The sequence below is a fragment of the Dermochelys coriacea genome, chromosome 17 (genome assembly GCF_009764565.3).
Source record: "Dermochelys coriacea isolate rDerCor1 chromosome 17, rDerCor1.pri.v4, whole genome shotgun sequence".
NCBI classification, from domain to species: domain Eukaryota; kingdom Metazoa; phylum Chordata; order Testudines; family Dermochelyidae; genus Dermochelys; species Dermochelys coriacea.
In genome coordinates this window covers 19188648-19201051 of record NC_050084.1, presented here as the reverse complement: position 1 = coordinate 19201051, position 12404 = coordinate 19188648, and the positions used below count along the sequence as shown (strand labels likewise).

Genomic DNA, 12404 nt, shown 5'->3' with positions numbered 1-12404 from the left:
AGCGGCACAGAGATGTCAAGCTGCTTGCTCAGAGTCACAGAGCATGGCAGTGGCAAAGCCAGGAGTCCTGGCTCCCATCCATTGCCTTAGCCCCTGGATAACACTCTTTACAAGCTGCAGGGCAGTGACCAAAGTGCATTAATGTGGTCCTCTAGACTCCAGAAAGCCCTTTGACACCAAAACCCTTGACCGTTCTGTGGGCTAGGCGCTCTCAGCTGAGGGCTCCCGGACGCTCTCTCTAGCAAAGCAGAACATGTACAATGTGCTCCCAAGACGGGGATTCAATAAAAACCAACAGACCCCACCTTTCGCAGTTCCTCTCTTCACATCTGAGCCACCAGGGGATTTTTTCCCCACCCTGTGAACAGCTTAGTATTTCAGACATGTTTGGAATTAGAATGGAGCCTTATGCCACGGAAAGGCAGCTAAAGCCAAAGCAAATAAGTCTATTTGCTACTGTGAGAGGTTTGTTAAGGTATTTTAACCTTTTCCATGATCTCTTGAGAAGTCAAACCCTCCTCCCTCCCACCCCAAACCCTCAGTGAGACTAAGACAATCTTCTACAGCATCTTGCAACCTAACAGATACCATACCCAAGCTGTTTGTAGGCTGCACACACAGGAATCACTGCCTGTCAGTAAAACCCAACCACCTCTGGGGAGGAACGCAGCAGCTATCTAAACCGTAGCACTCCACAACAGCGTAGGAGAGGATGTGAAGACAAACGCTGTATCCAATTGCAACGGCAGGCAGAACAAGACTGTAACCCACTGGTTAATGTGTGCAAGACATCCAGGAATCCAGTCACAGATAAGCCCCCACTTATATGATGGCCACTATATTAGCAGACACACTGGGGATTTAAACTAGGGACTCCAGAGCAACAGACATGGGCTGTTTCAGCTAGAGGGACAAACCTCTATTGCTGCTGGCTGTGATAGGCTCAGATCCCCTGCAGATCAGGCACAGAGCGGGACCCCAACACACACTCAGCAGTGGGTCACGCAAGCATTGGGAGTGTTTGGGGCCTTGCTTCGTCACAGAGATGATGGCTGGTTAGTATCAGGGTTTCTTTTCCAGTCAGCTGTGTCTGAACACTGTTCCCAGTCTGCCGGGGCAGTAGATTGGTGGGTCACACAATAACTAACACTAGCCAACCTTTTATGAACAAATTTTGTTGTTGAAAAATGGGCTTTAAAAAAAAATAAAAGCATTTTTGGGTGAAAAAAAATCATTGACTTTTTTCATTTTTCTTTCTCTCTATCTGAGCACCTCACCATCTTTATAATGGATTTATCCTCACAACACGCTTGTGAGGTGAAGCAGTGTTGTTATCCCCATGTTACAAATGGGGAACTGAGGTACCAAGAGACTAAAAGACTTTCCTTGGGTCACAGAGAATGTTTGTGGCAGAGCAGGGACAGACTCCATATCTCTTGGTGGTGCTCGAACCCCTGGATAATCCTTCCTCTTTTGAGATAGAGAGGTGCTTTTTGAAACAGGAAGGGCAGCTTCCTCAAGTGAGCCTTACCCGGGGTCTATGCAATCCTGGATATCCGCCACCCAGGAATGTTTCTGGAGGGAGTCAATGGTTTCCAGAATATACTCAGCACCATTCTCCACCTAGATGGAGAGAAAAGGATGGTGGGGGAAAAAAAAAGATGTCAATTTACAATTCCTTTACCTGTTTAAAATAGACTCTTCCTCACTTTGCCACCCACCCCAGAGATGTGAAAGGAGAGGAGAAATAAACTGTATAGCCCCTGTTTAACAATCAGACTGGATCGTGGAGTTAAGTAAATGCTCGTATCACACCTTCACCCACTACTGTAATGCAGCCACCTCTCTGGCACATGGGCAGCTGTTAAATACCTCACAGCACATCAGTTCGAAATGGGAAGTGAAGGAGCATATCGTGTCCAAAAGAAATTATGATATGGGATGGAAGGGGAAATTTTCAGGAGTTTGACTGTAACTACCTAAATTGGAATTAGACAGAACTCTGGGGCAAACATCCCTACTTCTGTGAAATGTGCCACAGGATTTTTAATGGACATGACGTCAGTACAAAGGCTCATCTGAAAAAGACAGCCTAATCCCAACACCACAATACCTCCTAACTCCATGCTGGAACATGAGCTCAACACCGACTCAGAGGAAAGAGCCCACTTACTGATCAACCAGCCTCACTTCCTGCTGTACCCCAGGCTTTCTTTAAAGGTCTTCCTTCCACACACTGACCAGGCCCAACTCCATTTGTTTTACCACATCGGATGCCAGAGGCAGTATGGCCAACCCCAAGTGTGCAAAAAAAATCACAAATCAGAATTAACAATGCCACCTCCAGCAGATATGCCTAGGGTAAGCCGGCGATTACTCCATTCCTGTGATTTACCTCACAGTAAGTGAAACCGATACCTAACTTTTAAAAGAAACACCACAAAATATGCCTGGAAGATTTGGGGATTCTTAAATCGTTTGAACAAAAGGAAAGGAAACAAAACACAGTGTTTAGATATGTTGCAAGGCACTATTTTTCTTCACAGTGAAAAGAAATGTAAGCATACAAAAGGGAGTGCTCAGTTAAAGGGTGTATAAATACATTTTGGCTGAAAAGGAGAGAGAAATTGCAGGGCCAATTTACAATAGAGGTCCTCGGAACTAGAGGGGAAGGTTTTCCATTCACAAATATCTGCATTTCTCTTCCCTCCATCATAAACCCACCATTGCATACAAACAAACAAACAATTACTCCTCACATCAAACGCATGTGGGAAGCTGAGAGTGGAAGCCTGCTGCTTTGGCTCAAAAGCTACAGACCTCCTCCACCTGAGGAGAGCTCCAATAGCCAGAAGAGGTAATAGGTCCCTTATCTTTGCTGGGGATCCAGCCACTACATCAGTCACTTCCACACTTCTTCAGGGGGGCTGGAACAATTTGTAGAGTGGGGTGCTGAGAGCCATTGAACCAAACTGTAAACCCTGTTTATAATGGAAACCACTTCAAGCCAGGGGGTGCGGAAGCACCCCTAGTTCTGGCACCTAAGTGCATCTTCCCAAAAGACATCTTTGCAGTGCAGCATCTGGGACCAGCTGAATTCCCCACACCTTTTCCCCACACTCGCTAATTCTTTAGGCGGAAGAGATTTGTGGGAAGAGAGCAGTGTGTAAAGGGGGGAGAAGGTTCTGGCTCTGGGACTTTTCAGCGAGTCATTTAGTGGTCAGCACCACGCCGATTCCTGAAAAGTCAGCACACCTTTTAAACACTTCCCCTCCCCGAGGAGGCAGAGAGCAGGATCTCAACAAGCAATTATGGGCTTTGAAACTAACAAACCAAATAAACCCTTAGGGGAAACAGGGACTGAAGCAAAGGGGAGAGCCGTTATTGTTAGGGAATTATTGGGAAAATTTAGGAGAGGAAAGAAGGCGCATTAATCCAGCTGCTATCCCAGGACACGATTCCACCTCACCCATCACCTGCCTTGCTCGCTCTGGAAAGAGAAAGTGTGAGGAACAACCCCTCCCCCCAACACACGCACAGCAGAACACCATACTCAAAGTTTTGTGCCTCACAAAGCCCCTTTGTCCTCCCTGAAAAGGAGTGTGGGTGAAGTTTGCATAAGTTCGACTTGTCAAGGAACCGCCATCCAAGGGAAAGAACCATTTCCATGGCAACCTGTGTGTGCCACGGGGCATCTAGTCAATTCAAAGCACTTTCTTAAAGGCCTGGTAGGCAGCGGGAAGTCAAGTGCCAGGCTTTTAATCAAACTATGGTAAAGACAAAGCAATACCATACTACAGGCAGTCTTCCCCTTGACGTTTATGATTGCGAGAGCTTTAAACAGGCTCATCCACATAGGCAAACTGGCCTCTGAACTCTTCCTTTGAAAATATGCTTTAGGCAAACAATGGGGAAGAGGATTGATTTAAGCAGCAATGGGATGGGGGGGGGGGTTCTTGACTTTCATAGTGGAAGTGATGAGCACACCAGGTATCTAATAAACTCAGATGCAAGCACAAGGCTAGTGGCAGTCAGAGGAGTCTGGCACTGGACCATATGTTCTTTCTCCTGCGAGGCTGTTAAAATATCACGTTAGCCCAGTATGATTTGCTGCAAGGAAGGCAAGATCTAGAATAAAATTCTGCATGCAAACAGTATTTTCATCAACAAGAAAAGGAGTACTTGTGGTACCTTAGAGACTAACAAATTTATTTGAGGATAAGCTTTCGTGAGCTACAGCTCACTTCATCGGACGCATTCAGTGGGAAAACTGAATGCGTCCGATGAAGTGAGCTGTAGCTCACGAAAGCTTATGCTCAAATAAATGTGTTAGTCTCTAAGATGATAGAAGTCCTCCTTTTCTTTTTGCGAATACAGACTAATACGGCTGCTACTCTGAAACCAGTATTTTCATCATTATATACACTTAATTTAGAATACTGGAAATCACTGCAAGCCAGCCCCCTAGCTCAGCACCTCTGCACCTCTTCCCAAAAGACATCTTTGCACATGTGCACCATCTGGGTCCAGCTGAATTCCCCCACACACTTTCCCCACACTCGATAATACTTTAGACAAAAGAGGTTTGTGGGAAGACAGCAGTATGTAAAGTGGGTTAAGGTTCTGGCTCTTGGGCTTTCCAGGGAGTCGTTTAGTGGTCAGCGGCATGCCAATAACGTAGAATACAGATGAAAATAAATGCAAAAAACTCAGCCTTAAAATTATGCAGCTGCAATGGGCACTTCCCTAATAAATGAAATGCAACAGCCATCAGGTCACCAAGCTGGTCCCAATGTCAGACAAGGAGCTAGGATTGGGGCCTGCTTTGCTCATGTGCTTGGATTCTCTCCTAATACCCCCGTTTCCTGAGCTCCGATGGAGATACATTTAAGACGGCAGCCATGAAATAGAGGCTACGGTGATTCAGAGATGAGCACCCCCTACTGAGTCACCCTCAGTGCTTGTTGCAGCAAAATGCCTCCTGGCATCCCACTGAGAGCTTAGGTTGGATTCTGCCTCAGTCAGTGCCAACAGTAATAAGACACGGCATTGCTCTAGCTTCACATGCCCCTGATCCCCAATTGCTTTGCCAGGAGAGGGAGCATTGGTATCCTCGTTTTAAAACGGCAAAGGCATAAGGAAGGGAAACAACTTGTTTCAGGTTATACCCTACACCCAGGGCAGAGAAGGGAGCAGAACACAGGTCTTCAGCCTCAGCCCACTAGACCAAAGCTGCACCAGCTTGTGGGTTTGACCAAAAGCAAAGGGACCAAGATATCCTGAGAGTGCCTGACCTTGTGACCATCCTCTTCTAATTCTGGGGACTGGTGTAGGTTGGAGAGTTCAGATAGGCAGTTGGATACCTGGATGCTCACAAACAGACAGTGCTTGCCCAGCCCTGGAACAGATGCAGGTGCACTGGAAACATCAGGCTATTTTCACTCACGTATGCACGCTAACCTCCTGGCTGGAGCCGTAAGCGTTTCTGATCCGGCTCAAGGGGGAGCGATAGTCCATTAACACAAACATCCCATAGAGAGCAGCTGATGTGAAGGGGCAGCCACATTAGTCAGAGTGAAGCGCTCTCTCTCTTTTTAAAAAAAAAAATGTAATTTCAACTCAGCATTCATTGCGTGCTTTCGCGCGGCGGCCCTGGACGAGCACGATTCTAGGAGCTCTGTGTTCTAGGGGGCAGGAGAGAGAGAGGGGGAACCTGGATGGCTGGGAATGAAACTCAGCCACAAAAAGGCAGAGCTCTGCTCCAGCTGTGGGAGCCGCCTCCCAGCTCAGCACACAGCATAGACCTTTTCCACCCCTTCTGCTTAGGCCCCGTGGGACGACATCCCCATTTGTAGGGAGAGTTTGTTAGCAGCAGCTGCCACCAGCATGTGGTACAGGATTGCGTAGCAATCTAATTAATTGTATTTTACGGAAAACTCTTCTCTGGGGTCTCTGTAGCGAGAGAGAGAGAGAGACAGACTTAATATCTGCTCTCCCCCAGACTCCCATCTGCTATGTGTGATTCTTCATCCCTAGAGGCTGTACATCTTCCAATGCAAGTGAGGCTCCCACAGATCAAACAGCATCTGCCAGCCCTTTATGGATAAAACCATCACTCCACTTCAGTGGCCTAGAACAGCAGCATTTACATACCAGGGAGCAGCTCCCCAAGAGAGGAAGCATGACTAGATTCCCCCCTTGAGGACGGTCTCTGAGTGTGGATGGATCCCCCTTTGCCAGCCAAACAGGGCTGTCTACCTAACAAATCCTTTTTTAAAAACGGAGAGAGCTTCTTCTGTAATCTCGCGATCTGGAGAGGTGCCCAGAAGGCAACCAAAGACCAAATGCAGCCTCTAAGAGGGAGAGGACAAAGCAGATAATCTTTTAGCGTACTGTTTGTCTAGAAGCCCCATTGTTCCAGGCACCATCCAAACACATAGGGAGAGAAAGTCCCCCGAAGAGATTACAGACAAGGCAGACAAAAGGTGGGAAGGGAAACAAATCAGAGGGGAATTAATTTGCCCAAGGTCACAGTGCCAAAAGTAAAATTCAGGGCCCCGGAGTCTTCATCTGCAGAGTTTTACTGCTGGTTAGGACAAGGAGCAAACAATTGATGTTCACCTATAGGGGGCTAAAAGAATGGAAAACCCTACCAAGTGCACCTATCAGCTAGTGCGGGAAGATAAGTATAGGAGCAGACCTGAGGGAAGCACTTAGTTAATTGTTGGGGAATTGTAAAATGTAGTCCAAAACAGAAAAGTAACTATGCAAAAATGGCACCAAGACAGATCACTTGCATATTTAATCTGCAATCTTCAGGCTTCACTGTAAAATATTAATTCTCTTAGCTCTGCAAAATCCTCACAGCTCCGAGGGAGTAAGCGGGATTCTATTCTGATTCATGCATCATCAACAGAATTGTTGCCCAAATTCCAGCCACAGAATCTTTGTTGCTAGAAACGGCTATTGTTACAGTGATCAAAACAGCAAGCTGGGAACTTTCTGATAAGGCAGAAAGAGCCCAGTTTAACTGGCAGATCCCAGGGTGAGGAGATGTGCATAGGGAAAATGCATCATTCTCTTTGTAAACTGAGCAGATTTGCTCCAGAAGCCAGAGAGAGAATAAATCATACATACATGCCATTGTTATAGTCATTTTCCAGAGCAGAACAGCCCTAAGGAGTCTGGCAGTACACCAGACGTCCCCCAGCCAAACAGAGTGGAATCTGGCCCTGATTCGGAGCCTGGGCCCTCGGAACAGAGATTTAACACCATCACCATCTTGTCTCTCTAGAGTACCTTCCATCGAAAAACACCCATGAACCAAGCCTCATGACAACACTGCACTTGCTAAGTAATGCCACCAGTTAGCTGCCACACAGTGCTGGAGAAGGTTACCAAGCGGGGGCAGGGTTTCCCTCAGGGACAGACATCACGAGTGACTGCTTGGGACCACTGTGTTTAACGGTATGTCTACACTGCACATTAAGACTGGACTCTGACTCAGGTTTGAGGCAAGGCCTGCTTCTGTCCACACACAAATCAGTCTGACTCAGGTCAGCAAGCACTCAGCGCCCAGGTGGTCCTCTGATCCTGCTAGCAGGGAAGGGAAAGGAGGGCAGAGAGGGGCTCAGAGGCAGAGTCCTGCTGTGACTCGGGTCCAAGCCTTGCCATTTTGCAGTGTGGATGCAGCTCAAGCCGCAGATCCAAGTCAGAAGGTCTGCAAGGTGTAGTATGGAAGCATTAGCATGGCTGGGAGACCCAGATCCCGCCAACGTAAACCCAGGTTTACAATGAAGCATGAACACTCAGGTGTGGACCCAAGTCCCACAGCCAAGGGGTTAGTGTGCTGTGTAGACATACCTTAAGAATATCCATAGTCCAGCACTGATATCAGCGCATCTGCCCCTTCCACACTCCATAAAGATGGCTGTGGAGGAGGAGAAGCAAGACAAACGCAACAGGGCAGTTGAATGTTAATATTATACGTGTATGCTACATTCAGGGGTGGATTAAAGCACTAGAGGATCTTCAGGCAAACAGCTGGCAGTGGCCTGGTGCACAGCTGATTGGTGCCAGCCTTCTGCAGGGAAGAGGATACATGCCATGGACGCAAAGTTCCCTTCCTCCCTCAGTCACCTCACCATGTGACGGGAGGGAAGAGTACAGGCAGCAGATCTGTGCAGTCACTGGCTGCTGGGGAGTTGGGAGGAGAAGCCCAAAGCTTTGGTGGGTTCAGTACAGTCTCAAGGCATCCAGGGTGCCTTATTAGCCAAGCAGCCTTACCTTCAACACAAAGGTGTTGTCTTTGTCCGGCATCTCCAAAGGCATGGTTGTCCGGACCTCAATGATGGCTGAGAGTGGAATGCTGACCTTAGGTTTGGAAACCTGGAAGAAATAAAAGGAATGAACAGTGCCTGTAGAATAGAAGTTCTCCCAATGGATGATTCAGCCTAGCTCACAGCAAGGCAAGCTCCCTCCCCAGTCTGTGCAGTTATTAAAAGATTTCCCTCACGCGCCTGATCACTCCAAGATCTTTTAATTAAGGCAAGAGACGCCTCAGTGGAAGATAGGAGAGTTAGCGTATTTCACTGCCAACCCGCTTGCTTATTTCAGCGCCTTCTGACATTCCAGCTCTGCCGACTACATTAATGTCTCTGGGTTTTTTTTTTTTTTTTTAAATCTCTCTCTCTCTCATTAAGATGCATGGGAGGAAATAATGCTATCTGATCAAGGAAATATTTAGCATGCACAAAAGGCAAGAGGAGGCAGAGCCAGGAAAGGGCAGCTGGATGAGGGATGTGCCAGTTTATCTGGAAGAGAGAGAGGCACTTCAATAGGTAAGTGAAGACGCATCTGCTTTGTCTATTGTAGGGAATTTTGACAAAAAGTTTCCCACTGGGGTTGCCACCGGCTCAGCTGTATCAGTAAGAGCTTTAGTGTGGATGCAGCTTTTCAACACAGTGTGCCAGAGCCTCGACTGCACGGGGGTTGAGATCCTCCACTGCTGTCAACTGAGTTACCCCGATTCACCCCAACAAGAGGTTCCCGCCCCAGGGTACCCCCTGAAACAGCTGAACTTGCTGCAGCAGCAGTGGGAATCTGCTGCTAAAATTCTTTCATGTAGACTCAGTCACATCTTTCCTCACACCCATCCCCAGCAGCAGATGCCAGAGACGGGTTTACAAACCTCAGCAAGGCCAGTTTGTCCACTGGGGGGAAGAGAGTGATTGGCAATTGAAGCTGCACACGAGAAGATACTCCAGATGTGCTAGGCTCTGTACAAACACAAAAGGGAGCACGGTCCCAGCCCCAAAGGACTTTATAATCTAATCTCTCCATGCCCCTGTGTCCTTACCTGTAGAGTGGGGATAAAAATTTACACCAGCTCTACACCAGGAGTGCTTTGCATGTAGCTGTACTGGAATGCTGCGTTGGCAAAGCACTCCTGGTGTGGCTGTAATTTACACGGCCAAAGCTGCACTTTTGCTGGTCTTCTTTATTTCAGCCCCCTAGAGTAAAACAAGCTATAGTGTATTTCTCCTCTGTTTCCTGTTGTACAGTGCTATGTCCCAGTGTACTGTTGGGCAGCTCCTGTGTCCCACCCCAGAAGCAGCTGTGTTTCAGTGGACAGATGAGTTTCCTAGGTCTATAAAGAGCTCCGTGATGAAGGCTCTTTACTAAGCAGTGGAAGACACTTTCAAAGTGAACCTTCTCCTCCTGTCCCCACCACTGGAAGCCAATAGACAAGAACACGCGATTTCAGAGACATAAATGCTGCTCTCTTTGGGCAATGGGATGGTCTCTATACGCCTCTGCAGCCCTGGTAACAGACATGCAACCTGATGCATGCTAAGCACTTTGCACACTTAAGGGCAAGATAAATAATAAGCTGCTGTGTATCTCAGCTCCAGATTTGTGGTGTCTCCTTTTTAATAGGGAGAGGGAGCATGTATAAGGGTTAAGAGCAGACAATACTGTCAGGACTCCTGCGTTATATTCCCAGCTCTCCCAGTGATGCGCTGTCTGGCCTTGAACAAGTGACTTGACTGTGTCTCAGTTTCCTCTATCTCCTAAATACTTACCTTCCCCTCACAGGTGTATTATGGTTGGTTGTTGCCCTCCACCCTAGAGATGGTTGAATTTCCACAGTGCTGTATGCTGAAGACAATTCAGTCCTGCTTCCATTGAAGTCTATTTCAAAGCTCCCAGTCCCCGAGTGGTACAGCAGTGGGCATCAAGTCTGACTGTGCAAACACTTGCTACCAAGTGCAGTACTTACTCCCATGAAACCAATGGATGTACGGCCACTAGTAAACATTATAACTGGTAGCAAGTGTTTGCAGGATTGGGCTCTAAATATATGCAACTCTTCGGAATGAAAGGTCCTATACAAATGCAACATGATTATTAGTAAAAGCTTGTCTAGTAGCACATTTGAGCAACAATCCCCAGATTTCTAGTAAATTGGCCCCTAGAATTATCACAGTTAGGGATTTGGAAGCAAGAATCTCTCTTAACTAGACAGACAGACTGGCTAATCCTCCCTGAAGCTGTGCACTTGAATTCAAAGCAAGCATCTAGATAAGGAATAGAAAGGCAACATAATCATCAGAAAACCTATGAGTTATCCCAAGTGCCTCCAGACCCCTTGACGACAGAAACAGGCTCATGATGCGCATAATGCCACAGGTTTCAGAGTAGCAGCTGTGTTAGTCCGTATCCACAAAAAGAAAAGGAGGACTTGTGGCATCTTAGAGACTAACAAATTTATTTGAGCATAAGCTTTCGTGAGCTACAAGTACTCCTTTTCTTCATAATGCTACAGGTTACTAATTAAGGGTTCTGTTCTCATTTTGTAAATCAGTGTTGCTGTGAAACAGGGACCAAGAGCTGTCTTTCCCTTCCCCCAAGATTTCGTTTAGCTGGGCCTGGGAGTTTCTGACCAAGTTACTTTCACTGCAAGACTCCAAATGAATGAAGGACCTTGATCTTTAGAAGTGCTGAGCACCCACGGAGCCAAGGACCACTGCACCAGCTCAGCGGCTCCCATAAACGGTCCTCTAATGCTTGTTTTGAAGCAATGAATTTGCAGAAGCTGCTGGGCTGGGTTTTTTTTTTTTTTTATTTTTGACCAGAGGCAGATCAGAAAAGAGGAAGCAGCTGTTTAAAGGGAAGAAAATATGACACGAGCTCTGAGGGGTAGAAGGAAGAAGAGACTTGCTCTGACTCTTCTTGGGAACAGCAGACAAAAGAGCCAACAGTGGGAGTCTTCACCGAGTTCCCAGCCCTGCAAAACACTGGCACATGTGAGTAGTTCCACAGAAGTCAATGGAACTCCCCAGGTAAGTAAAGTTACTCCCTGCTTAAACGCTTGAGGGATCAGGCCCTATGCCTGATCTGCGGTTTTAGGGCTTGCTCAGAGACTCATCATAGGAATAAATGGGGGCAGGCAACGGAGGTTTTTGTACTTTGAATCACCATCAAAACTGCTCATATAATACCAAAAGGTAAGATGGACTGCTGCCAGGTACTTGAAGCACATTTAATTTCCCTTCCGGTTTTCAATCACTGTTACTTTGGGAAAATATATACACACCTAACTTTGCCAGAAAGTACAATATCCACTGGAAAGGGTTTTTTTTTTTTAAATGAAAACCCAATTAGTCCCCATTTTTGAAGGACCCCCACAAAAACAAAGTAGTGTGGTCTTGTGCACTCTCAGAAGCAAAAGTTTAAGTTCTCTTCCCACAAATGTACAAGAAAGCGAGGTTAACACATCAGTGCCTCTCAAAGGGTTTGTTGGGCGTGAAAATACAGGAACATTTGACAAATGAAGATAGATCTCATTAGGGAAAGAAATTTAAGCGAAAGATTTCAGGAGGGTGTAACGATAACAATAAAAGACAACACTGTTTCCATAAAAAGCACTTAAGAGGTCCTTTTAACATTGATTTTTTAAAAAGGGGAGATAAAAACAAACCTGAAAAAAATATCTATTACCAGCTATAATATTGCTTAACAGCAGTTACTGCTCCAGCTAAACCTATGGCTGTATCAATCTGTGCATAGACTCACAAGCACTGCTCCCAGATGAGCCAGTGCCAGCTATGCATCTTTCATGCCCTAACTGCTAGTGCAGAAAGACTCTGGGGCAGAGGGTAGGGAGCTGGGGATGGGGAGGAAGGTAATGCAGTTAAAATTAATTTATTAAATAAACAAACAAACCCTCTCACTTGGTCTCCAGTTCTCTAGGGGACATTAGAAAGATTAGAAGTCAGTGAATGGAAACCAGATATTTCACATGTTTGATGACACCCAGAATTCAGACACTATAAATGGTTTCACCCTAATGGCTTTTCCATGTGTTCTGATCTGGTATATACATGGGTGTTTTTCCTCCA

General features: G+C 46.5%; 1 protein-coding gene across 5 annotated transcripts in view; it reads right to left on the bottom strand.

The window, feature by feature from the left end:
• The window catches only part of SH2B2 (SH2B adaptor protein 2), a 67651-nt gene that overhangs the window by 16019 nt on the left and 39228 nt on the right, over nucleotides 1-12404 (bottom strand). For all 5 annotated transcript variants that reach the window (XM_043499689.1, XM_038375275.2, XM_038375274.2 and 2 more), the window contains exons 3-4: nucleotides 8287-8388; nucleotides 1532-1623 (exon numbers count right to left, since the gene is read on the bottom strand). In XM_043499689.1, coding sequence (XP_043355624.1) covers nucleotides 1532-1623; nucleotides 8287-8388 — 194 coding nt within the window. The remainder of the gene's footprint in view (nucleotides 1-1531; nucleotides 1624-8286; nucleotides 8389-12404) is intronic.